The sequence below is a fragment of the Xenopus tropicalis genome, chromosome 7 (assembly GCF_000004195.4).
Source record: "Xenopus tropicalis strain Nigerian chromosome 7, UCB_Xtro_10.0, whole genome shotgun sequence".
NCBI lineage: Eukaryota > Metazoa > Chordata > Amphibia > Anura > Pipidae > Xenopus > Xenopus tropicalis.
Window position 1 is genome coordinate 60,604,415 of NC_030683.2, and position 24,901 is coordinate 60,629,315.

The 24,901-nt window shown below is 38.0% G+C and overlaps 1 protein-coding gene across 2 annotated transcripts; it reads right to left on the bottom strand.

The window, feature by feature from the left end:
• Positions 1-400: 400 nt before the first annotated feature.
• On the bottom strand, positions 401-24,901 carry prpf19 (pre-mRNA processing factor 19). Of its 2 annotated transcripts, XM_031904968.1 has the most exons (16): positions 24,664-24,901; positions 23,630-23,779; positions 22,435-22,511; positions 21,373-21,514; positions 19,825-19,898; positions 19,685-19,747; positions 19,543-19,584; positions 19,379-19,453; positions 14,323-14,398; positions 14,111-14,220; positions 10,597-10,752; positions 8,104-8,173; positions 7,413-7,498; positions 7,127-7,297; positions 1,892-1,997; positions 401-1,550 (listed from the first exon to the last, which is right to left on the bottom strand). In XM_031904968.1, exons 1-16 carry the CDS (start codon positions 24,680-24,682, stop codon positions 1,453-1,455), a joined length of 1,515 nt encoding a protein of 504 aa, XP_031760828.1. In that variant the 5' UTR covers positions 24,683-24,901; the 3' UTR covers positions 401-1,452.

The following is a 24,901-nucleotide window of genomic DNA, read 5'->3' on the forward strand; positions in this document are numbered from 1 at the left end:
AACAATAGAGAAGTGGGCAAGAGAATATAAAACAGCATTTGGAGAGTATGCAATAGAAAGCATTTTTACCATAAGCCACTGATTTCAATATAATTTAAAGATTATATACCAGAAAGTGACAGAAATAAATTGGTGTTTAGTTCACCCATTAAGTAGGAAAGCATGCTACGTTTGTCCTGCATAAGACCCCATTAAGTTGTATGTTCCGCAAACTTTCCATATATATGCACAAATCTTAAAATGTATAGACTTAACATACCTTTGATTGTACAATAAGGTATGTACTATGTCTGTAAAATATGTTTTTTCTCTTACTGTAGCCTGAGAAGTCAGACAATTCTGTAGAAATGGTAGGTACTGATACAATAAATATGTACAGATTTTGAGGCATGATTATGAGTGTTGCATAATTAACAAGTACTTTTAAATCACCATTTGTAATCATGTTTTATTACTAAGAATTACAAAATACAAAGAAAAACATTACAAAATGTTGAGATTAAAAGAACAGAAAAGAAAGAGCTTAAAGAGGAAAAGGTATACTGAAAAGATGGTGTCAAATCTCAAATAAAATGGTAGGAGTTCAATCAGATGGCCATACATGGGTAGATTAAAGCTGCCGATTCGGCCTGTCAGACCAAGACATCAATCGGGCAGGTTTGAAAATCCCATGCAACAATGAGCACATAGATGTGCTACTTTTACAAAGGCTCTCTGTAGGGCCCCCCATGGGGGGCCCCCCAAAGCTGGCACTTTAGTGGGCCCAATTCAGGCCAGAATGTGGGTGGCCAAATTAGGTCAAGATACTTTTATTCTGGGTTTTTTCTTAGCTTTTTACTGTCAGTCTAACCATAAACTGATGGGGTTTAACCTGTCAGACTGCAAGATACCAAGGAAATTGTATACAAAATATAGAAAAATTAGAGTGAACCCAGGAACCTGAATTACAGGCTGTGGAGGGCAAAATGGAACTAAAAAAACCCCAAAAAATGTTTACTTCCACTTTTGAATGCGATGGTTCTAAATATGACGCTTGAAAGAAAGGATTGCTGTGAGTACCCAAAAAAGCCCTCGGAAGCGACCATGAGACTAAGGATATTCTGACTAAAAAGTATGGGGGAGTTAAACTGCAGTGATCAAGACTACTGGCATGCTACACAGCTGCAGTGCACACTTTTAGAGCCACACAATATTAGAAGTATGTTGTTCTGGCAGTATGCACATTCATAAAAAAAGCTACAGTTTGAGCTGTTACACAATAAAGGTCTTGAGCAGCAGCAAAACAAGGATAATACATCCCAAATGTTTGACATTGCATATCTATTGCAGTACACATATGATGGAAGCTTGTTATACAGACTGCAAATTAAAACCATATGTAAATTGTGTTATGTGGGTCACACCTGAAATGTGACAAGTATGCAAATTACACACTTTGGAAACAGATTCCGATTACAGACTGTAAAAGCGTAGACTCCGATCCATTCCTGTGGAGGCCAAGAATTTGGCATTCTGACCAAACGCAAGGCCAGTTGTAAGAGCACTGTGATCTAAAGAACAGAGAAGTCATTGTAGTAACTGTTAAACTTAAAAATGTATATCAGAGGTCACAGGTGTAGGGAAGTCATCTCTACTCAGGGTTAAGGAGAGAGAGTGAAGTGGTCCAACAAGCCACCAAAAAATAATAACCAAAAAGAGAGAAGGCAAGATTAAGAGGAGACTGGGTGATGGCTGACTTATAAAGGAGGTATGATAAGAAAAAAAGCAGTAGAAAGAAACCACAACAGAGGGAATTAGGGACTATTAGTATATAGAATATTATATTATATATAGAATATTATAACAAGAATTAACAGACCAGACAATTGATAGAAAATGTAAGGAGACTGACCTGTGAAGTGCAGAACTTCAGCCCACTGCTTGCAGATGTAAACCTGAATATCTGTCCCACCAACTGCCAAGTATGTACCACTCTGATCAAACACCAGAGAGCGCACCTTAAAAAAGAAACAAATAGAACAGCTGGTACAAATAATCTCACCTCTATTTGCACTGTCCTCCTTTCTATACAATAACAATTCAAATGCAAAATTAGCATTTCTTACATTATATCACCTGAAAAAGTTTACGGTCATATTTTAATGTTAAATAATAGTTGCCAAAACAAAATTTTTTCTCTTAACACAAATTACAAAAATTACATGTTCAAAATGAGCTAAATTCAAACCTATAATGAGCTAAATTCAAACTTAGCCAACAGAGAAGACCTTCCTCGCACACCCTTAATTCTCCAGAAAAAACAAGCGCCCGGTGCTCACTGCCAGAGGGATCGGCACCCTCCAAAAGTACAATAGTGTCCGTAATGCAATGGCACTCAGGGCTACAAACGGGATAAACCCTTAATTCAAATTTTTATTGCGGTAGTGCAACGTTTCGGGGTAAAACAACCCCTTTATCAAGCATGCTTGATAAAGGGGTTGTTTTACCCCGAAACGTTGCACTACCGCAATAAAAATTTGAATTAAGGGTTTATCCCGTTTGTAGCCCTGAGTGCCATTGCATTACGGACACTAAATTCAAACTTACCTTTATTACATGCCCTATATTAGCTTAGCCACCTTTCTCGGGACTCTATTTCAGTTTTCTCTCTTGTTGTATCTATGCAAATGTAAAATTTATCAAGTGCCCCTGGTTTTAAGCTCTTATTCCAGAGATCATGTTAAACGAAAAGTAACACTAAACATTTTTAAGTAAAAAAATCTATTCTACTCTGCCCCAATAATTGCCCTATCCTGCACACCATTTATTATTTTGAATGCTTTATTAGAAAATACCTGCTAAAACTTGGCTTCCGGTCATTTGAAATAGGGCAATACGGCGATGCAGAGAAGAATCCACAATGCGACAATCTATCCTAGCCTTCCTTCTGTATAGGAAGAAGTCGGGCTAGGATCGATCAATCAATCGTCGCATAGTGGATTCTTCCCTGCATTGCCGTATCGCCCTATTTCAAATGACCGGAAGCCAAGTTTTAGCAGGTATTTTCTAATAAAGCATTCAAAATAATCAATGGTTTGCAGGATAGGGCAATTATTGGGGCAGGGTAGAATAGATTTTTTACTTAAAAATTTTTAGTCTTACTTTTTCTTTAAGGGACCAATCGAAAGCTGTTTGTGTTTTCCAAGCAGTGTTTATGCAATCAATCTCACATCACAAAGGTTAACTGCTTTCAACTCTACGTAGTATACTAGGCCAAATCTATGGGAATTTGTTTGGTACTCCTTGCAGTGTCTATATTGACAACTTCATTACTTATGAAACACACACATTCATATGTTACATGTCTGATTGGCAATTAGCAATGAATGTTGTAGACTGCACTGGTTTACTGTTCTGATCTAAAGCGATTACTAATTAGCATTGCAACACATTTACTCCTTATGGGCTGTACACTAATTTAACAGTACAGCTACTAAAATAACTGCATTTTTTTACTGTATTCTCTGATCTACAAAACAGAACAGATATTTTTCATGTAATCTCTTTAAAAAAATGCATCAAAATCCGCATGCCTGTAGTGTGATTAGAATTTAGAATGCACTGGTAGCATGCTTCTAAACCAACAAGATTTACCCTACATGTCGTTTTTATGAAGGTAGAGTTGTGGTTAAAGCTTTGAGGTGGCAGTCCCCTAAATAAAGTCAGAAAGTAAAAAATTCAAGGCATATTGTTAATTAGCTATGCAGCATATGTACTAAATTTAATTTTGGTGTTAAAAAGGCAGCTCTAAAAGTGATAGACACAGAACATAGTAACATAGTAAGTTGGGTTGAAAAAAGACATACGTCCATCAAGTTCAACCATAGAAGTACATTAAAAGTTACCTATAGGTCACGCTGAAATAGTTTTTCGCCGATATGTCTGCTTTTATAAGTAATTGTTGATGTTCTTAACCTGACTGTTTTGCAACCTGACTTTCTTCTCATCCTGTCAGTAAACCTCTGAATATTATTTCACATCTTTGTGACTCCTTGTGAAAATCCTGTGTGTGCCGTCACCCCATGCCTGTCTAGATTTTGTTTTGCCACAGGCACCCAGGTATTATTGTTCCTTATGGTGTCATTTGGGGAAGGGCCACGAATGTTTTAGGGGGCCCTTGGCTAACAATGTCTGTGTGTCCTTTGTATTGATGTGAGGGTTCACAGGGGGAGGGGCCATTGGGGGCGTGGGAGGCCCAAAAAATGTTGTGAGGGGCCCCGTTATTTATGATGGTGTATGAATGTGTATATGTATATATGTGTATATGTGTGTATATGTGTGTATATGTGTGTATATGTGTGTATATGTGTGTATATGTGTGTATATATGTATATATATATATATATATATATATATATATGTATAACACCAAATAGAGACCACTGGCACTCACGTTTTAAAGATGAAAATTGCCTGGGTACAGCATTCAAAGCAGGAAACAGAAGTAGGAAATGAAGAAGCCGTTCTCACAGGTCTTACGTACAAAAATAAAATGTCTTTTATTGTATGGTGAACTGACGTTTCGGCTGAAAACCTCAGCCTTTCTCAAAGTTGGGGGTTTTTCTGAGGTTGAGGTTTTCAGCCGAAACGTCAGTTCACCATACAATAAAAGACATTTTATTTTTGTACGTAAGACCTGTGAGAGCGGCTTCTTCATTTCCTATATAATATTATATATATTATATATTTATTACACAAAATAACATCTGCAATACTATCTCACAGAACTTCAGCTGGCGCCTCCTCCCCAGGCACAACCCCAGGCCCTCCAGGCTCCTGTGGCTCACCGGCCCCCGAGGCCCGACCATCGGCCCCCGAGGCCCGACCATCGGCCCCCGAGGCCCCCCCCCCCTTGATTCCTCCCCCAGTTTCCCCCCAGAGCCTGGACTCCCCCCAGGCCAAGTGCTGGGCGCCAGGTTCTCCTGCACACGAGGGACCATCAGTGCAGGAGGACCTGGCCAACATCAAGGCCAAGCTGGCCCAGCTCCGGGGGGAAATAGCCGAACTCAGGAGGGACATGCGAGAACTCAAGGGCAGCAAGCCCTAAGTTTTTTCTTTCCCAGTTTTTTCCCTTTAAATTGTTAAAATAAAATATTTTATTTTTCTACTTTTGAACTGAGTAATGTCTAATTATTTTTCCTTCCTTGATATGGTATTCTATACTTTCATGTAGTTTCCCCTACACTCTTACATTTATCAGTAACAGCATCAATATGCTATATGGGTTAAATGTTTGCAAATATTCTGGCAACAATTTAGTCTTTATCCCATTTTGCTGAATAGTAAAACTTGCGTTAATTAGTATGTAGCGTATTTTCTGGCGAGTGTGATAACTGCCAATCCAATGTTTTGTTGCCAGAATAATTGCAATATTATATTTGTCCCCGTTTAATAAAGTGCCCATAAAATATTTGCCATTTATTCTGTGTCTAAAATCTCCCACTTAATTTAAGCCACTTTAGCAAACGGACCCCTAAGTATTTGGCTAAATATTCTTAAATGCCCCCCCCCCCCCCTATTTTATTATCTCTAGCACTTTTTTTTTTCTTACTTATATTTTTATTGGTTTTTGTTTTTTGCAAATAAACATTTATACAACACCTCTCTAGCACTCTGATTGTCGCGCGCGTAATGTCGCGACAATTAGTGTGCATGCGAAAAATACCGCGCACGCTATTTATCGCATGAAATACCGTGCGTAAAATAGTGCAAGTATGCTTATAGTGAATCGTGCGAAAAGTCGCGAAAATTAAGACACGATAAAAGTTTTAACGTACGCTATAAATAGCGCATGTTAAAACGCACTTTAGTGAATTGGCCCCTATGGATGCACAAATATGGCAGCCCCTCACTGAGTAACATGCGGAATAGATTTGTAATGTAAAAGCGCTGGGCAAATACCTTTATGGCAAAATGATAAATTGCATGCAAAGACAAAAAAAAAAAAAAGGTTTAATGTCTTGCATCTTGCACATGCTTGCTGGGATGGAATCTCAATTACTTTACTGGAAATGTAAAAAATGTACAACACAGTGTTTGTACTATTTTTCAAGCAGTTGAAAAATAGTACAATGTATTACATTAGTAGTACAAAATGTATTTCCATTAATCATTACACAGTGTTATAAAGGTTTCATGGTGTCTGCTTTGAAAGTGACAAAGATGCTTAAGTAATGTTGTGCCTCTCTAATGCTCACTACTAGTAGCAGGTTATAAACAGGCTGTTATACAAATTTAACCCATGTGACACACTTCTTAGCAATGTAAAATAGATTTTATTGTTTTCTAAAATTAGTCAGCTACAATTCAGTGGTAAAGAAAGTGGGCTTTAATGAATACACTGACATTTTACTACATTGTTGTAGCAAGTTTTCAATGACAGAAAAAAACATTAAAGAAATGTGTTGCCAGTTCATTCTTAGAAAACTTGACATCAAATACGCATTCTGTAAAACAAATTAGTAGTCTGTACTAGTCTACTACTTACTTATTACAGTTTTGCATGACTGAGAAAAGCTGTGAGTGGTTGTCAGTGACACTATTCTGACTTATTACAAAGCAGGGCATTATTTTTGTACATAAAATAAGAAATAACTTGAAATATATTTTAAATGTATGTAAAATGCAACTGCATAACATATTAAATGTCACATCCCAGTTAACTAAGAAAAAAAAAAAAAAATTACACACACCTGGTTAGGCGTACCCAGTACTATAACATCATCTACCCTTCAGGTAGCTGCTTTTTTCTGAACTCTCTTTAGTTCATTTAGTTCGGCCCTTTTCTTCTTTATATGAAACTTTCAGCAGAAAGTATGACAGTAAAAAAAAGTCACAGATGACAACCTACTAATTTTAATTAGACCTAAAATTTCTAACCTAAAATTATTTAGCCAAACAGAAAAAACACAATATTCCCTTTTTCTGTTTTGAAACAGGATCCCAGCTGGATCCACCATATTCAAATGCAGGTTACTGAATTTTACATATGGCAAAATTTGCTATAGTCAGAAAGATCACTACAGTTTGTTGATACATTTTTAACTCATAACTATAAAAGCTTATTTCCTCTCTATTGTCACTGTACCTGATATCCTTCTTCAAGTTGCAGAGTTTTGAAGTTCTTCAGTTTTCGCAGATCCCACAGTTTGACACTGGAGTCATCAGCAGCTGTAGCCAGATAATAACCGTTCTCAGAGAAAGCTATGCACGATACAGGACCAGAGTGTCCAGGGAAATTAGCCACATTAGAGCGTTCCTAGAAATAAAAACAAATAAATGACTTACCTAAATCTCAAAATTCAAACTCAGATATTTAAGCAAGAGCAAAGGGACAAAATAAAAGTAATATCTGAATATAAATGTAAGGTCACCTTAAGATCCCAGATCTTAATTTGGGAGTCCACTGTTCCAGTGCCAAAAATGAGACCATCAGGGTGAAACTGGGCACAAGTAAGAGCTGCAGAAAAAAAATATGGTCAGAAAATTTATAGTAGGGTAAAAAATGTGTGCAAATGTGTGCATTCACACTGCAGTCGTCCCTGTGATAAATGTCTAACTACAGATGAGGCATTTAAAGCACAAGTAAAAGCTTATTCACTGGGGGTGCAAAATGTTAGGAAACCACCAGTGTATTACAATTTATTCACATTCTGGCTCCCCCAACTGAATTAGCCTTTCCTTGTCCTTAAAGGGCAGTATACACAATTAATACTTTTGCTCAACATGATTAAAATAAATGAAAATATAACTTGTATGAAAATGTATTCTGCTTACTTTTTTTTTGTAAATAAACATTTGTTTTTCTAAGTTTTAACTATTATAAGCACCAAAGTAAAATAATCTGGTTTTCCCCCTAAGCCTCTGCATAAACAAGGTAAAGAGAAAATCAACTATATATAAATAAGCCACATCTCTTCCCTAAGATGCAGCTACACTTTTTTATTTTTTTAAAAACTGACCATTTGATCAAAAGTAGAAGCATCATTCCACTATACCTTCCAATTCCAGCCTGCGCGCAACTGCAATTCAACTAGTTCGACCACAGAAGAAATGCTTGCTTACCACACCCAGAAGATTCATCTGTTACTTTGGTGAGTACACGGCCCACATGTATATCAGAGAATGCCCAGTACTAGGAGAGAGAGAGAAAAAAAAAAACTTGCTTAAAAAAAGTGGTGGTCTCTTTTAGTGTGCAGTCATTTTTTTCTTGGATGTTATTTGTATGGAATTTCTGAATTATCCCTAATAAGTTTTGAAATACATGTATTACTATATTACACTGCTCACATACCATTTAAAATTTCATTTTTGAACCAAAAAATTTATTTTTTTTAGTTGTAATATTGATGTGTAGGCAGCATTGTATCCGATCCCGAGCTTTGACAAGGAACCAACACTACACCATAGAGCTACTTTCAGATAAGCTATTGTTTCTCCTACTCAATCTAACCTGGAGGATTCATGAGCGAGACTTATACTATTGAATGTTATTCTCATAGTGGTCTACATGGGGCATGGGAGCATTTTTAGCAATACAGGTGTCAGGTAGCTGCTATCTTGCTACTTTCCCATTGTTCTGCTGACTGGCTGCTGGAGGGGAAAGAAGGTGTTAACACTCCAACTTGCAGCACAGTCACAGAGTGACTGAAGTTTATCAGAATAAATGGCCTTATGCACCTGGGAAATTAAAAACATAACTAGTCCAACATCAAATTTCAAAAGGAAATATAAGAAAATCTGTTTACTGTTGAAAAACTGATTTCAATGCAGGATTCTGTTGGAGGAGCACTAATAACTGATACATACTGAAAAAAAAGTCTATGAAGATTTTCATTCATCCAGGTCATGGTATATCTAGTATAAATAAATCTAAAGCAACTGGACTTGTTTGGTAATCATTGAAGACGTTTCACTACTCATCCGAGCAGCTTCTTCAGTTCAACTGGCTGGTATGGGAAGTCCTCAGCATATATACTCTTCCACTAATCCAATCACAATGGCACTATGTAACTCTTCAGAAAGGTGACATCTGAAACTCACAGAGGTGTGAATGCTGTGGAGTTACTTTGAAAGGATTACCAAAGTATCATGCAACTCTTCAAACAGGTGTTACTTGTTAGAGTTGCATGAATGGATTGTGTGAAGAGTTCTGAAACTGCTGGGGTACAGATGTTAGAACAGCATTGTATGTAGCAGACAGATGGTGTCGAAGTCCCCCGCCTCTGTTAAGGGATGGTTTCTCCACTTTGACATGAATGGCCTCTTTTACACCTCTTTCAAACCAGCGGTCTTCTTTGTCCAAAATTTGGACGTTGCTATTTTCAAAAGGAGTGTCCCTTGTCTTTTAGGTGTAGAAATACAGCAGAGTCCTGGCCTGTAGTGTTCGCCCTCCTGTGCTGAGCCATTCGCTTGGAGAGCAGTTGCTTTGTCTCACCAATGTAAAGGTCTGTGCACCCCTCGCTACACTGGACTGCGTATACAACATTGCTTTGTTTTTCCTTTGGTGTTGAATCCTTTGGGTGTACAAGTTTTTGTCTCAGTGTGTTGCTAGGTTTGAAAAACACAGGGATGTGGTGTTTGTTGAAAATTCTCCTGAGTTTCTCCTACACTCCTGCTACATATGGGATGACTATATTGCGCCTTCTCTCTGCCTCAGGACGGTTATTCCTTTTGGTGTTCCTGTTGGGCTTAGTTGCTCTTGTTTTGACAAAGGCCCAGTCTGGGTAGCCACAAGCTTTCAGTGCTCCTCTGAGATGTTTACATTCCTTGTGCTTGGACTCTATCAGTTGTCACACTTTCCGCCCTGTGGTGTAGAGTTCTAATGACACCCAGTTTGTGTTCCAGCAGATGGTGGGAATCGAACAACAGATATTGATCCGTGTGAGTGGGTTTCCTGTATACTTCGGTTTTCAAGATTCCCCCCTCTTGAATGGATATCAAACAGTCCAAAAAAGCAAGTTTGTTCTCATGGACATCCTCCCTTGTGAACTTGATGTTGTTGTCCACTGAGTTAATGTGTTCTGAAAAGGCCGCCACTTCGTTGGATCTGATTTTAACCCAAGTGTCATCTACATACCTGAACCAGTGACTTGGTGTAGTTCCATTGAATGTGAGTAGGGCCTTCGACACCATCTGTCTGCTACATACAATGCTGTTCTAACATCTGTACCCCGGCAGTTTCAGAACACTTCACACATCCATTCATGCAACTCTAACAAGTAACACCTGTTTGAAGAGTTGCATGATACTTTGGTAATCCTTTCAAAGCAACTCCACAGCATTCACACCTCTGTGAGTTTCAGATGTCACCTTTCTGAAGAGTTACATAGTGCCATTGTGATTGGATTAGTGGAAGAGTATATATGCTGAGGACTTCCCATACCAGCCAGTTGAACTGAAGAAGCTGCTCGGATGAGTAGTGAAACGTCTTCAATGATTACCAAACAAGTCCAGTTGCTTTAGATTTATTTATACTAGATATACTGAAAAAAAGTGTTTTCCTGTGACACATACCGCTAAGCAATGGCTTAAAAGGATTCTATTTTTCCAAAATACCTGATCATCGGAGCAGCTAAGCAAGTAATCTCCAGTTGCATGTAAACTTAGACCAGTCACTGCCCCTTCGTGAGCTCTTAACACTTGAGCACAGGAGGCATCAGGAACAGACCAGACCCGTATTGTGGAGTCTGGAGAAGCAGAAAACACTAGCTCCTATATATAAAAAAAAAAAAAAAAAAAAAAAGAGTGAAGTATAAACAAATGAACAAAGATACAGTAAAACAATAACAATAAAAGATCATAATGCATTATACCTAAAATATATAATTTCCAGCATATGATAGCTGTTGTGGAATGCTTCTGTGTTAGAGGATGCAGTTTACAACAGGTAAATGGTTTGTGCTAAAACGCTGGTTTAACACAAACACAAAATTGTTAATAGTTTAAAATCACTACATCAGACCAAAAGAATCATTTAATACAAATTAAACAAAAAATATATATATAATTACCAAAGAGAAGTGGCACTGCTGCAAACTCTGGTTTCCAAAGGATTTATATAAAGAAGCAGAGAGTCGCACACACAGGGACCAGTGGTTTGTCCCTGAAGAAGAGCACTGTTAGTGCTCGAAACGTTGGATCTTTTATATATATATATATATATATATATATATATATATATATATATATATATATATATATATATATATATATATATATATATATATATACACACTAAGATATAAATAATCCTTATTGGATGGAAAATAATCCTATTGGGTTTAATTAATGGTTTATTGATTTTTTTAGTAGGCTTATGGTATGGAGACCTAAATTACGGAAAGACCCCTTATCCGGAATACCCTTGGTCCCGAGTATTCTGGATAACGGGTCCTATACCTGTATATATATATATATATATATATATATATATATATACCTATATATACCTATATATACCTATATATACCTATATATACCTATATATATATATATATATATATATATATACCTATATATATATATATATATATATATATATATATATATATATATATATATATATATATATATATATATATATATATATATATATAATCAGCTGTCTTATGGACAACCATAATTATGTAAAACGAAATTTTTAAAAAAAACTGTCCCATACAGCAAAATGTGTGTGAATAGTTAACTATGTACAAAATCTGTTAACTACAAAGGTAGCCTTACAGGTTCAAAATATGGATAAACACCAATAACATAATACACCCATGAATCACAGCTACAGATCAAGAAAAATATTAGGTCAGAGTAATAATATTATTGTTATTCTTTATATCAGTGCTGTCCAACTTCTGTGATACCGAGGGCCGGAATTTTTCCGACCTACGTGGTGGAGGGCCGATAATGGAAGCCAGTTTTGACCACTCCCCTTTTTGAAACCGCACCCACTTGAAACCATACCCATATTAATAGTTGTAGTACAGCAAAAACCTGCCATTCTCTGCCTTCCCTACTCTGCCTGTGTGTGCCATACTCTGCCTTCCCTACCCTGCCTGTGTGTGTGTGTGCCATACTCTGCCTGCCCTACCCTGCCTGAGTGTGCCATACTCTGCCTTCCCTACCCTGCCTGTGTGTGCCATACTCTGCCTGCCCTACCCTGCCTGAGTGCCTGTGTGTGCCATACTCTGCCTGCCCTACCCTGCCGGAGTGTGCCATACTCTGCCTTCCCTACCCTGCCTGCGTGTGCCATACTTTGACTGTGTGCGCCATTCTTGGCTGGTTTGTGCCATACTTGGCCTGTGTGTGCCATACTCTGCCTGCCCTACCCTGCCTGTGTGTGCCATACTCTGCCTGCCCTACCCTGCCTGTGTGTGCCATACTCTGCCTGCCCTATGCTGCCTGTGTGTGCCATACTCTGCCTGCCCTATGCTGCCTGTGTGTGCCATACTCTGCCTGTCCTATGCTGCCTGTGTGTGCCATACTCTGCTTGCCCTGGCACACACAGCCAGCATACAGTGACAATGCTGGCACTGCTCCTACAGTCTGTACAATAACTATATATTAAAAAACTTTTTAATTGCAGTACCACCTCAGTATATGTTCTTTTTGTAGTGTGCATGGGTTATTTGTGGGTTTCTACTGCTCCTACAGTCTTGTCTGAGGTGTGAACAGGGGAACAATGTGGGTGATTACAGTCTGAGCCTGAGGTGTGAACACTGCAGGGGGTGGACAATGCAGAGATTAAAAGGTGTGAACAACACAGGGGATTACATATTTAAACAATACAGCCTGATTACAGCCTGAATCTGAGGTGTGAGCAATGCAGGGGCCAGTTAATCACAGTACTGATACCATTTAAAGCTTACACAAGAGTAAGCCATCAAAGCAGCCAGACAGGTGGGGGGCCACACAGAGGGGGTTCGCGGGCCGCCAGTTGGACAGCACTGCTTTATATGATATATATTATTCATAAGCTAGTGATTTTCAAAGCCATCCAGAAAACAAACAAAATATGTAAGTAGACTGAATGCCTGTATTTGCTAACTAAGCCTAGAAACTCTACTCATTTGTGTAATTAAAAAAAGTTTTAAACCAATGACATCTCTTCAGAAAACTAATTTGACAAACCACTGAACAAAATCATCATCCCTCAATAAAAACATAAAGAATGTTAATTAAGTGGGTGGGGAGATTTAGGGACCTTTGAAGTGTTAACCAATCTGTCCCTGACAGCTTCAAATATTGAAAGGGATTCTGGTCATGAGTTTTATGGTGTATTTTTTATTTCTAAATTACACTGTTTACATAGCAAATAATTCACTCTACCATGTAAATAAATTATTTTTAAGCCAATAAATTGTTTTTTTAGTTATAATATTGATGTGTAGGTAGCCATCTCAGTGCAATGCTACACATTAGAACTGCTTTTAGATAACATAATGTTTCTCCTATTTCATGTAACTGGAGGAGGAGTCACAATGCAGACTTGGATTTTTTACCATGGAGTGCTACTCTGATTACTACAGGTGTCAACTAACTGCTATCTTGCTACCTGCCCATTGTTCTATCTGCTGCTGGGGGCAATATCACTCCAACAGTAAAGAGTGTCAAGTCACATGGCTGTGGCACCTCATGTAGAATTTGTTGGCATAATAAAATGGATATCAATGCAGGATTCTGCTGGAGAAGCTCTATTAATTGATGCGTTTTAGAAAAAAACAAAACAAATATGTATTGTCCCCAAAAGGAATGTTTTGTACCAGGCTGGACCTGAACTTATTAAAGTCTATTTTGCTCTAGTAGTTAAAGTGTTTTCTTCTTTTCCCCCAACAATGTGGATGTAGTTGTATAACCATGGACATTTTTATTGGGGGTCTGAATTAGGTGTTGGCAGAACAGTACATTTAGGACCACAAAGTAGACACACTAAATCAGGTACATTTTATTATAGTTAGCTCCAAAAAACTGCTGAAGCCACAGGAATGATTCAAGCTAAGTTGAACCTCTGGGACAAGTAAAGCAATCAATAGAAGGAAAGTTTCATGTATGTCTTAAATTTGCCAAAAATGCATACCTGAGATGGGTGGAAAACAACACTGGTAACTTTCTTGGTATGACCTTTAAGAGTAGCAAGGATCTGTTGCGATAGTGCATCAAACACAACAACACTTTTGTCTGCCCCACCTACAAGACAAAAAGAAAAAGAGCAAAAACAAGAATAAATATTGCTCTCTGTGTTTCCACTAAAGACATTAATGACAAGCAGAAAGTGGGTAAAATCCTTACCAGTAAGAGTTTTGTTTGTGTCAGTTGGACACAAATCCAATGCCAAAATACCAGGGACACTTGCACTGTGCAGACCCTAAATAGATACACAGTGGTAATTAGAGGCATTTTTTACAGAATAATACAAAATTGAGTTTGTATATGGCCTCATGTTAAAAGGGATTTCTTTACTTACCATAAAATCCTTTTCACTCTAGTCCTATGGGGGACACAGGAACCATGGGGTTAACCCTTTAAGTGCCAGCAGAATTTGACATTTCAGTTCCCCTCAGTGCCAGACGTTTTGTAAACTTTCTGTGCTCTCTCAATTTAGGGGCTTTTACTGGGGGCAGGGTTAAGTTTAGGTAGGCAAACTATATATAGTTTTTTTCAGGAGAACCTGAGCTTTCCTAATCTACCTGAGTTTTTGTGTATTTCCACTTCAGGAACAAGATTTAGAGCTTGAAATACAAAAAAAAAAAAAAGAAAAAATGCTATTTTTCATGATAGAAGGATTTCTACCAGAAACATGTTTTATTTTATGGACAAAAATTCAACTGATTTGGAAAGCCTCATGTCTCCCGAACGTGCCAATACCTGATATGTACAGTTTTATTGAGATTTCTGACTTCTATAGATCAAAAACTCCCAGCAGTAAATTACTAAATTTTCAAAGCATTACAGCAGAATACGGCATACTTTACATTCCAAAGCCAAAAATCCTGGAACATTAGGTTTACCCCAGGAAACCATACATTTTTGAAAAGTACACATACTGACGAATCCGAAATGGGTAACTATGTCTTCCAACTCCTAAGTACCAAACGGCAATGCTTTACTGAATTTAGCATTTTCTATAAAAAAAATTATGAAAATTCTAAAAAATCACCTCAAATCTTCCACTTTCAAGCACCTTATCTCCCACATAACATTAGGTACCAAGAAAACACACCCTAAATATGAAAGCCAGGGGTCCACTGAACGGTTTGATGCCCATTGTGCATAGGATCACCGATGTATCTTGAATTTAGAAACCCCAAAAGGAAGTTAGTACATACAAATTGCCCAGGAGATCTCTAGCTACTGAAAATTCAACACATTTACTGCATTTTCTGTGGGGTAAAAACACAAAAAAATACATTGACCCCCCCAAAACCATATATTTTTGGAAAGTACTCATTCGGACGAATTCAAAATTGGTACCCATGTCTTTCTACTCCAAACTACAGAGTCGCAATGCTTTCCCAAAATTGCAAGTTTTGATGAAATACCTAAAAATCACATCAAATCTTCCACTTTCAAGCACCTTATCTCCCACATAACATTAGGTACCAAAAGATCACATCCTAAATATGAAAGCCAAGGGTCCGCTGAACAGTTTGATGCCCATTGTGCATAGGATCACCAATGTATCTGGCATTTAGAGACCCCATAAGTAAGTTAGTACATAGAAATTGCCCCAGAGGTCTCTTTAGCTACTGAAAATTCAACACATTTACTGCATTTTCTGTGGGATAAAAACACAAAAAAATACATTGACCCCCCCAAAACCATATATTACAAAACTATGTGGGGTACACAGGATGCCAAATTGAAATACAGCAGACAAAATATCCATGTGCAAAGACAAGTAATAAAAAAACAATGTGAAATGCAATATAATTGATAAAAATAAAAAAAAAATCACTAAAATCATTTTTTTTTTTTTTGCCTAATAATATCTGTGGTCAGAATAACAGTGAGTATTTTGGCAAGGGCAAATAAGTTTTACAGACAAAGTCAAGCGAACAACAACTATGCATAACTGAAAATGCAATAATAAATGGCTAAAAATGCAATAAAATACCTAAAAATGCACCAAAATCACAGAAAATGTAGTAGAAACGCCAAAATACACAAAAGGTATTGCGCAGTACGGTTAGCGAATACGCTATCCGCAATGGCAATAAAACATTTTTTTCAGCCAAGAATAAAAACGATGCGATAAAAAAAAAAAAAAAATACAAAATTACATAAGTGTGTAAGTGATTGTGTACACATGGTAAAATGTGTTTTGTGTGCATGTGTGTGTGTGCAAGTGAGTGTGCAAGTAAGTATGTGTAAGTGTTCTGCATGTGTGAAACCCACCAACTACCCAAAATGTATGTGTTTGTGTGTAAGTGTGAGTATAAGTGTGTATTAGTGTATTATGTGTGTGTATGTGTGTTTTTTTTACACTTACCTGTAACAAGCAGGCACACACATCAGCTGGAGGTGGGAGGAAGGACCCAGGAGCCGTGCTGCAGCAGTATTCAGAAGGGGGGGCCAGGGGGGAGGGAAGGGAGAGCAGGAAATGTCAGGCACGCACAGACAGCGTGTCCTGACATTTCCCATGGGGCCCCTGGGCGATCGCGCCCCAGGGGCCACTCGTTCCCCACCTCTGACTATTGTCTGGAGGCTGGGGAACGAGCGGGGAGCGAAGAAGCGGCTTGAAAAGCCGCTTCTCCGCTCCCAAACCCGGAAGTGCAGCAGGACGTAGAACAGGATTCTACGTCCTGTGGCACTAAAAAGGTTAAATCCCCTTCCATCATACAATGCCCTTCTCCCACCAGGTTATATAACAAGAACCGAGCAAAATGCTAACCATTAACAGAACTATATTAAACGTGGCTAAAAAGAACAAGGTCAACACCCTTGTTTTCTGGGGAGGGAGGTCCTGTGTCCCCCTTAGGCCTAGAGAAAAAAGGATTTTACGGTAAGTAAAGAAATAAATTTTTCTCATACATCCTGAGGGACACAGGAACCATGGGAACATACCAAGGCGTCCCCAAACAGGGAGGTAGCAAACAGATAACTCAGGTATTGCTAAGGGCAACACTTTTAAGGTACTAGAGCTTGTAGAACCTTGCGCCCAAATGCTGCCTGAGTGTATGTGCAAAGGACCAAGTTGCCGCCCTGCACAACTGTTCAGCAGACGCCATGTTCCTACAGGCGCATGGAGGTGGTCTTTGGAGGGAAATGTATGCCTGACGAACCGTCTCCTTAATCCATCGGGTGATCGTGGCCTTAGACGCTGGTAGTCCTTTTCTGCTGCCAGACGGGATGACAAAAAGGGATTTTGATTTGCGAAATTGAGCTGTACAATTCACGTACATGTGCAATGCTCGTACTACATCCAGATTGTGTAGTTTGGTTTCTCTATCATTCTTTGGAGAACTACAGAATGAGGAAATCACTATTTCCTCATTCAGATGAAACAACTATACTACCTATGGTAAAAAAAGAGGACACTGTACTCAAAAATGCCTTTTTCTCGTGAAAGATCAAGTATGGAGATTCACATGACAATGCACCCAGTTCCAAAACTCTTTAGAATGCGGGGTAACATTGCTATTGGAGGGAACATCTTGCCGTCAGTACATCCGCATCCTCTGCCACCGGGTCCCTTGTTTTTGCTATGAATCTGTCTGTCTTGCGGTTGTGGATAGACGCCATATGAGATCCAGATCAGACTGACCCCTGATGGACTCGAAGACCTCGGTATTCAGTTCCCAATCTGTCGGGTCCAGATAATGTCGACAGATTGGAGATAATCCACCTCCCAGTTTGCCACTCCTGGTACGTGAACTGCCGAGATTTGGGCTACCTTTGTCTCTGCCCAGCGAAATATCTTGCTTATCTTATTATGGCTGCAAGGCTTTTTGTCCCTTCTTTTGTTGGTTTAGGTATGCTACTGCTTTAGCATTGTCTAGATCTCTTAACTGGTCCAGAGCCCCATGGCAACTGTCTTGAATGTCGCTCCACAGCTGGACAGACTGGCATCTGTCGTTATCACCTGCCATGTTGACTCCGCTAGAGACCGCCCCTGAGACAGATGTGCTGGGACCATTCACCACTCCAGGAATCTCCTTGTCATGAACTTGAGATTGATCCTGTGTGAAAGGCACTTGCGCTTCCTCCACTCCGATAATATGTTCCGTTGTAACAGCCTGATATGAAACTGTGCGAACCGAACAGCTTCTGTTGATATCATGCCCAGCACACTGCTGTCCTCTTCGCGAGTTCCCCTCTAGCTATCACCCCTGCCCTCAAAGACTCTCCATATGCTAGAGGGGGTAGCAAGTGTGTGGCCCGTGTGATATTGGGCAAGAGCTGGGTGCAGCATTGCGTTCCTCTTACTACCGGCATCTCTTTATCATGCCGTAGTAGGAAGCGACAGGGGGAGATTAGTGGAAACCTCTCACTCACCCCTTTGGGGTCTGCAGACCTGCTCTCGCCCGTTGGGGGTTGACACAGCGAGTCCAACACCTTCTGTCTCAGGTCTTACCCCAGGTGTTGAGACTATTCCCCAAGCCGCCGGCTTTCCTTGTGTAGGGCCTATCTAAAGGCCTTTGTCAAACCTCCTGATTTTGCAAGGACACAATTAAAACGGAGTACCTGGTGGGAGAAGGGCATTATATATAGGAGGAGGATTCAGTTCTGTAAAAGTGTCCTGCTTCCCCATGGTTCCTGTGTCCCCCCAGGACATATGAGAAAAATGATTACCCATAAAGTTTTTTAAACAACACATATATGGGCTCCAAACCTATTTTAATATGACCAAAAAACAGGAACGACTTTTGTGATGACAATGACTTTGAAAAACATTAAAAGGAGTGGTTAACATAAAATGTTACTTTAACAGTGTAACTGTTCAATTGTTACTTTAAAAATGGTTTATAAACCCCAAATTAACATGCTGTGGTGAACAATTCCGTAAATCCCTCAATTAATACAGTCAAACCTTTATTTTAAATCCCTGCATGTTAGGTTATGCCCTTCTGTAAATAGCAAATTCCAGTTAGTGATTTGTGGATGGCCACAGTATGTGCAAACTACGTGCTAGGTTGTACATTTACTTTCACACTGTAAATGCTGACCCACAGTGTGGTATTTAAGATATTCCTTGGTTTAAGATAAGGTTTTTAGACACCAGGAGTGACAATGTGGATGGGACACTAATTAAAAGTAAATACTGTCCTGGTTCTTTTGTTTTTTAGTGGCAAAGATTCTCTATGGAACAAGCCAGATAAAACTAAGAAGGAACAGGCACACTTACCACATGGGAGGAAACCTGGTGATATTTGCTAAGTTCTTCTGGCTTAACCAGATCTTCTGGGACAGTTTTGCCACGCTAAACAGAAGAAAGAGACAATAGATAAATATAATACAGTGGATCAATCAAAATTACAGCATAATGCAACAAAAACTCAAATTCTTTACCTTCTTACGTTCTGTAGTAAGCACAGTTGCTTTGTCTTGAAGCTGTAAGAAAAAGGAGATTTTCACTTCTGTATTAAAACCTTAAAGAAACAAAAAAAAAAACATTATTTGGCTATTGCCCCACTTCCAATTAAATATTTACCTTTTGAATGATTTCTGCTGACATTCCAATCAATTCACCAAGTTCCATGGCTTCTGCTGAGCCCTGCCAGAAAATGATGTAATTCATTAAGCACTGTTAAAAATCCATACACTAAATTGTAAAATAAAATGTTTACTCACAGCTGCTCCAGCCTGTGGCATAGGGCTGGCTTGAGGAACAGATATTCCTGCCTGAGGCTTCAGCGTAGCCAGAGCTGAAAAGAACATTGCATAATTTGTAATTACTAGCTATAAAAGAGGCATTTAAGAAACATTATGTTTTTGATTGTTGTCAATGTATCTATCTTAAAAATAGGACCCATTTTGTTTGAGTTTTTAACCTTATTACTATGTATAACTCTGAATAGGCTGAGGACTTTTTTACTGCCCTACAGAGATTGTTAACTTATTATTAAGCTTGCCTGAAGCGAGTGTCCCAGCATCAAAGACATGGACCATCTTAGAAAAGGATGAAAAATACCTATAGAGAGACTTTAGAAACAGTGTTTACGTGACTGACTACTGATAATACACACTTATCCGTAACAGAATGTTCACTGGTAAAATATTGTAAATGGTATGAAGATGGGTGTATGTTAAACCTTGTTTTGTACAATATTTGGTGTGTATATGGCGGCTCGACGCAACGACCGATATCTCAAAGGCTGCAGATATCGGTAGGCTCGTCGATTGAGCAGGTTAAAAGATTTTAATCAGGAGCAGTTAAAGGCACCCAAGCAAAATCTACGTTTAGGGCTGAATCGGCAGGTGCAAATAGAATTTCTCTTGTTTCTTCCTCCATATCCGATGATTCACCCTGCACGTCAATGGAGGGTGGGAACGATCTTTCCTGCAACCAATGGTTGCACGAAAATCATTATTGCTACGGGTATGGCCACCTTAAGGCTTAAACTCTGAACTGCCATACTCTAGTTGTAACCGTCCTTATGTAGTAAAACAAGTAATCTGGATATCTGAGTATCAGTATCAAAGCAGCAAGTCAGGATAATATATTCAGCACTTATTAATGCCTCCATGGGAACATGGAACTAAATATTTTTTTCTAAAGATACCTAACTTAAAAACCTAAAGATGAATATGATAAATGCCATATTTAATATACTGAACTGACTGCACTAGCTTAAAGTTTCAGCATTTCTATAGTAGGTCTACAGTTGTTACAGGAATGCCCCATCTTAGATTATGTTATAACTGTCCAGGACACTGCACATGCTCAGTGTGCTCTGGGCAGCTGTTGAGTAGCTAAGCTTAGGGGTCATCACAAATTATCAAGCAGAAAACAAGCTTGAGCTGTCATAGAAGCTGATGCTACAGGTTTGATTATTAAATTCTGATGCTAACTGCACTGGTTTTAGAGCTGCCATGTAAAGTGAATCTGAATAAATTACTAATCTACCATATACGGTGACATTTATATTCTATATATTCGGTATATTGTGAGTGGGTCCCTAAGCTCTGTAACTTAAAGCAGCACAGATCATGTGCAATGAATCAGTAGAAAAGAAGATGGGGAGCTACTGGGGGAATCTGCTAAAGGGTTGTGGTTACCTTGGGCTGGTACACAAGCCCAAACATAATGTACAACATTTCTAGCCTATTTCTTCAGTTAAGCTTTAGTTCTCCTTTAATAATCCTTTTATACTAGCACTCTCCTTCTGCACTTCATACCTTCACGGGCAGCTGTCACCTCCTTGGTAAGACGAGCAATGACACGACAAGCAGCATCATGCTGGTAAAGTGCATGAGAGAGCTCCTGTCGAGTGGTCTGTAGTTGTTGACGCAAAGTGAAACTGTGGAGCATCACTGCATCCTGAAATTAGAAAAAGCTATATTATTGACTGAGGTTACTCATAACTTACTCCATTTTTCCACAGCAAAAACAATCTGTAGGTCTGATTTCTTTATGTAAAAATGGATCCATATTGGGGGATTTATATAGCTTCCTTCCACATAATATCGAACTTATTCGCTGCACAATGATTAAAGCACATCTAAAGATAGATAATGTAGACACACATGGGGCTCAAGCCGAAAAAAAAAGTCTTATTTTTTTTCTTTAATCGAACCCTCTCACAATCTACTAACAAACTATGAACATGCACAAAGTGAAACTGGTTACATAATTAAACTGGGTAGAAAAAAAACCCCAAAGTCCATCAAGTTTAACCCCTCCAAATGAACGCCAGTGCATATATATTGCTACTGCTGCCACTATTAGAGAAAAAAAATGAATAAAAAACAAATACTACTGTACATAAGGTCAAAACCTTGCCATATTTAAGTATTATGTGGTTATGTTTAACATCATGATATCAAAATAATTTCAGTAATTTTCATATTCTCACTTATGATGCAATAATGTATCTGCAGGAAACAGTAAAGATATATCAAAACCTCTATTAGGTTTCCATAATTTTGCCTCTGCTGAGGCAAAGAACACATGTATAAAACAATATATACTGAGGCAAAGAACACATGTATAAAACAATAAAACAATATACCCAGCAGATTTACCCTTTACTAATTTAAACAAGTAAAAAACCTGATACATTAAACACTAACAATACACTTTACCACATGGCTAATGAATACAGTTACGCTTTGTAAATCTATTTATTAATAATCAGCTGTGCAATACATATGTTCTATTTTTTTTTTTTTTAATCTACACCAACACATTTTATAGACAGTAAGGAGAGAAAGCACAAAGTGAAGGATCCAGATACTAACCCACTCATCTTGCAATGATTTCAGGATTGCTGGAATACTGGTTGCAGAAGGTGGTTTAGGACGAATTGGATGGGCTACTGTAAGAAACAGGATAAAAGACCCTTCAATAAACTAATTGAAGAAAAAGTAAAAACATCGCTCCATTCTTTGCTGTGATTAAAGAAGAATTAAACTTAAAAAATGTTGTTCTATTATCTGTTTAGACCACTCATGTGTAATTTAGAGTATAAATGGATACACAGCACAATCTATTTATTCTTATGTAGATCTACTAATCAATTTTTTTTTGCGACAGGTCTAGGTATTATAAATATCTAAACTTGTTACCAGTTTACATTTTACATACAGTAGCTCAAAGACAGGTAAATAAAGACAAAATTTAAATAGTCTGTAATATGACCTATATGTAAGGCCCAACCACGATATAGAAGTTCCCCTTTTTAAGTCTTTTGACACAGTCAACCAAAATAACATTAAGAGTTTTGTAAAAGTATTTCATAGAACTGTGTACAAAAAGTGCAATACAAAAATATGTGGATCCATATATTATAGGCTAATTAAAAGCAAGAAATTGGCTTACTAATGCATAATTCAGTTATTTTTCTTCTAAAAATCTGTAAAATTATGTGTATTCACTTAGTGAAGTTTGGGAACATACACTAATTAAAATGTAAAATTTGGCTTTGGAAGCAATGTGCCATCTCTAGCTACAATTAGCATTACTGTGCGTTGTGCAAACGTAAAATAATACCTTTAAATGACCCAACAGAAATTATAGTTTTTTGGTTTTTTTTTGTGTTAGGTATGGCTAATTTTTTTTTTGGGGGGGGGGGGGGGTTACAGGTGAATGACAAGTAAATTCCCTATACAGGTATGGGACCTGTTATCCAGAATGTTTGGGACCTTGGATTTTCCGGATAAGGAATCTTTCCGTAATTTGGATCTCCATAACTAAAGTCCACTAAAAATAATTTAAATATTGAATAAACCCAATAGGATAGTTTTGGCTCCAATAAGGATTAAATATATCAAGTACAAGGCACTGTTTTATTAATACAGAGAAAAAGGAAAAAATTAGAATTATTTGCTTATAATGGAGTCTATGGGAAACTTTCTGGATAAGGGATCCCATACCTGTACCATTAAACTGAACACAAAGAAAAATAGCATTAGACGTTTTCACAGCTCTACTGACCTTTAATGTCAATCAACTGATCCTCACTTAAGGGCTGATTTGTTACTGGATCTGTCCCATTTTCAGCCAAATACTTTTCAATAAGGCGGCGATCAAAAATATGACCCGACACCGGGGAAATGCAGGGGCGATCTGTGACCTCATTACTGACTACAGGCAAATGAGAAAAATGTGAATTTTTATAAACATGTTTAGATTATAAATGGCATAATTGCTTATAAGTCTAAACATAGGTTTTAAATACACATGTACTGTCAAATACAATTATGTCCTAAAATTCAAGTGGTAGGAACAAAAGCATTAAGTATTTAGTACCTTTCATTAAAGTTGGAGTCTAACCATTTTATACATTAATGAATTAAATGTTTTGTATGCAAGCAAAGGTACACAAATTACAATCTCTTACATTATATTTCTAAATCATGGTCACAATACCATATTTCTAACAGAGCTATCCCCAGCTAATAACCCTGCTTGCATTTTCTGAATGCTTTAAATATGACTATACATCAATGTATATACAAACCCTGTCCGCGCTCCTGAATCAATGTCAATACAATTAATTTGGATACTCTGAGTATACTAATGTGAAAAAGCAAACTTGAGGGAAAAAAAAAATACCACTTATCTATATCAATTACTTTTAAGTGAACTATAATTAAATATATCTTTGAGCTGCCTTCCTCTACCTAATCCTTGTAGTGATTAAAATCTTAACCCCAAAGAGAGCGCCAACTTTTTGGGGCATACATCAATGTATACAAATCATACATCAAGATATTACAAAAAATATTAACTTAACACAATTAGCAAGCTCCAGATACAATACAACTTTTGTTGACATAAACACAAATTTAGGGAAAAATATTTTCTACTATTAAATAACTTGCATTGAATTTCTATATATAGGACCTGTATACCAAATATCGTATCAAATGACACGTTGCATCCACACAGCCGATGCTCAGCAACTTTATACAAGCATTTTATGAATCCGGTAGTGCTATTCTACTGCTGTTTTATGTTGCACTCACTATAACATGTCAAAGACATCTTCCAGGTATCTCTTTGAGCAATATGGTTAGGCGAGAAATAGCGTTGTTTTCTTTTTAGTGATGCTGTTCAGCTAGGACTCCCTGTTTTCAGACTTAAATTGGGCAGGCCCTTTGGCGGGCTATCTCCGTTCTACCGAGGTAAACTTGGAAACAGCGTGTAACCAGCGTCGGCAAAGTACTTCCGGTTTTCTTTGTTTCTACATCCGCTCTACAGCTA

What these genes read in the sequence shown, in the direction of transcription:
- prpf19 (XM_031904968.1), bottom strand. An exon ending in CACAAACAAAACTCTTACTG is followed by an intron (nt 14,221 to 14,322) that starts GTAAGGATTTTA and finishes TTTGTCTTGTAG; the next exon opens with GTGGGGCAGACAAAAGTGTT. An exon ending in TTAAGATCTGGGATCTTAAG is followed by an intron (nt 7,298 to 7,412) that starts GTGACCTTACAT and finishes TTTTATTTCTAG; the next exon opens with GAACGCTCTAATGTGGCTAA.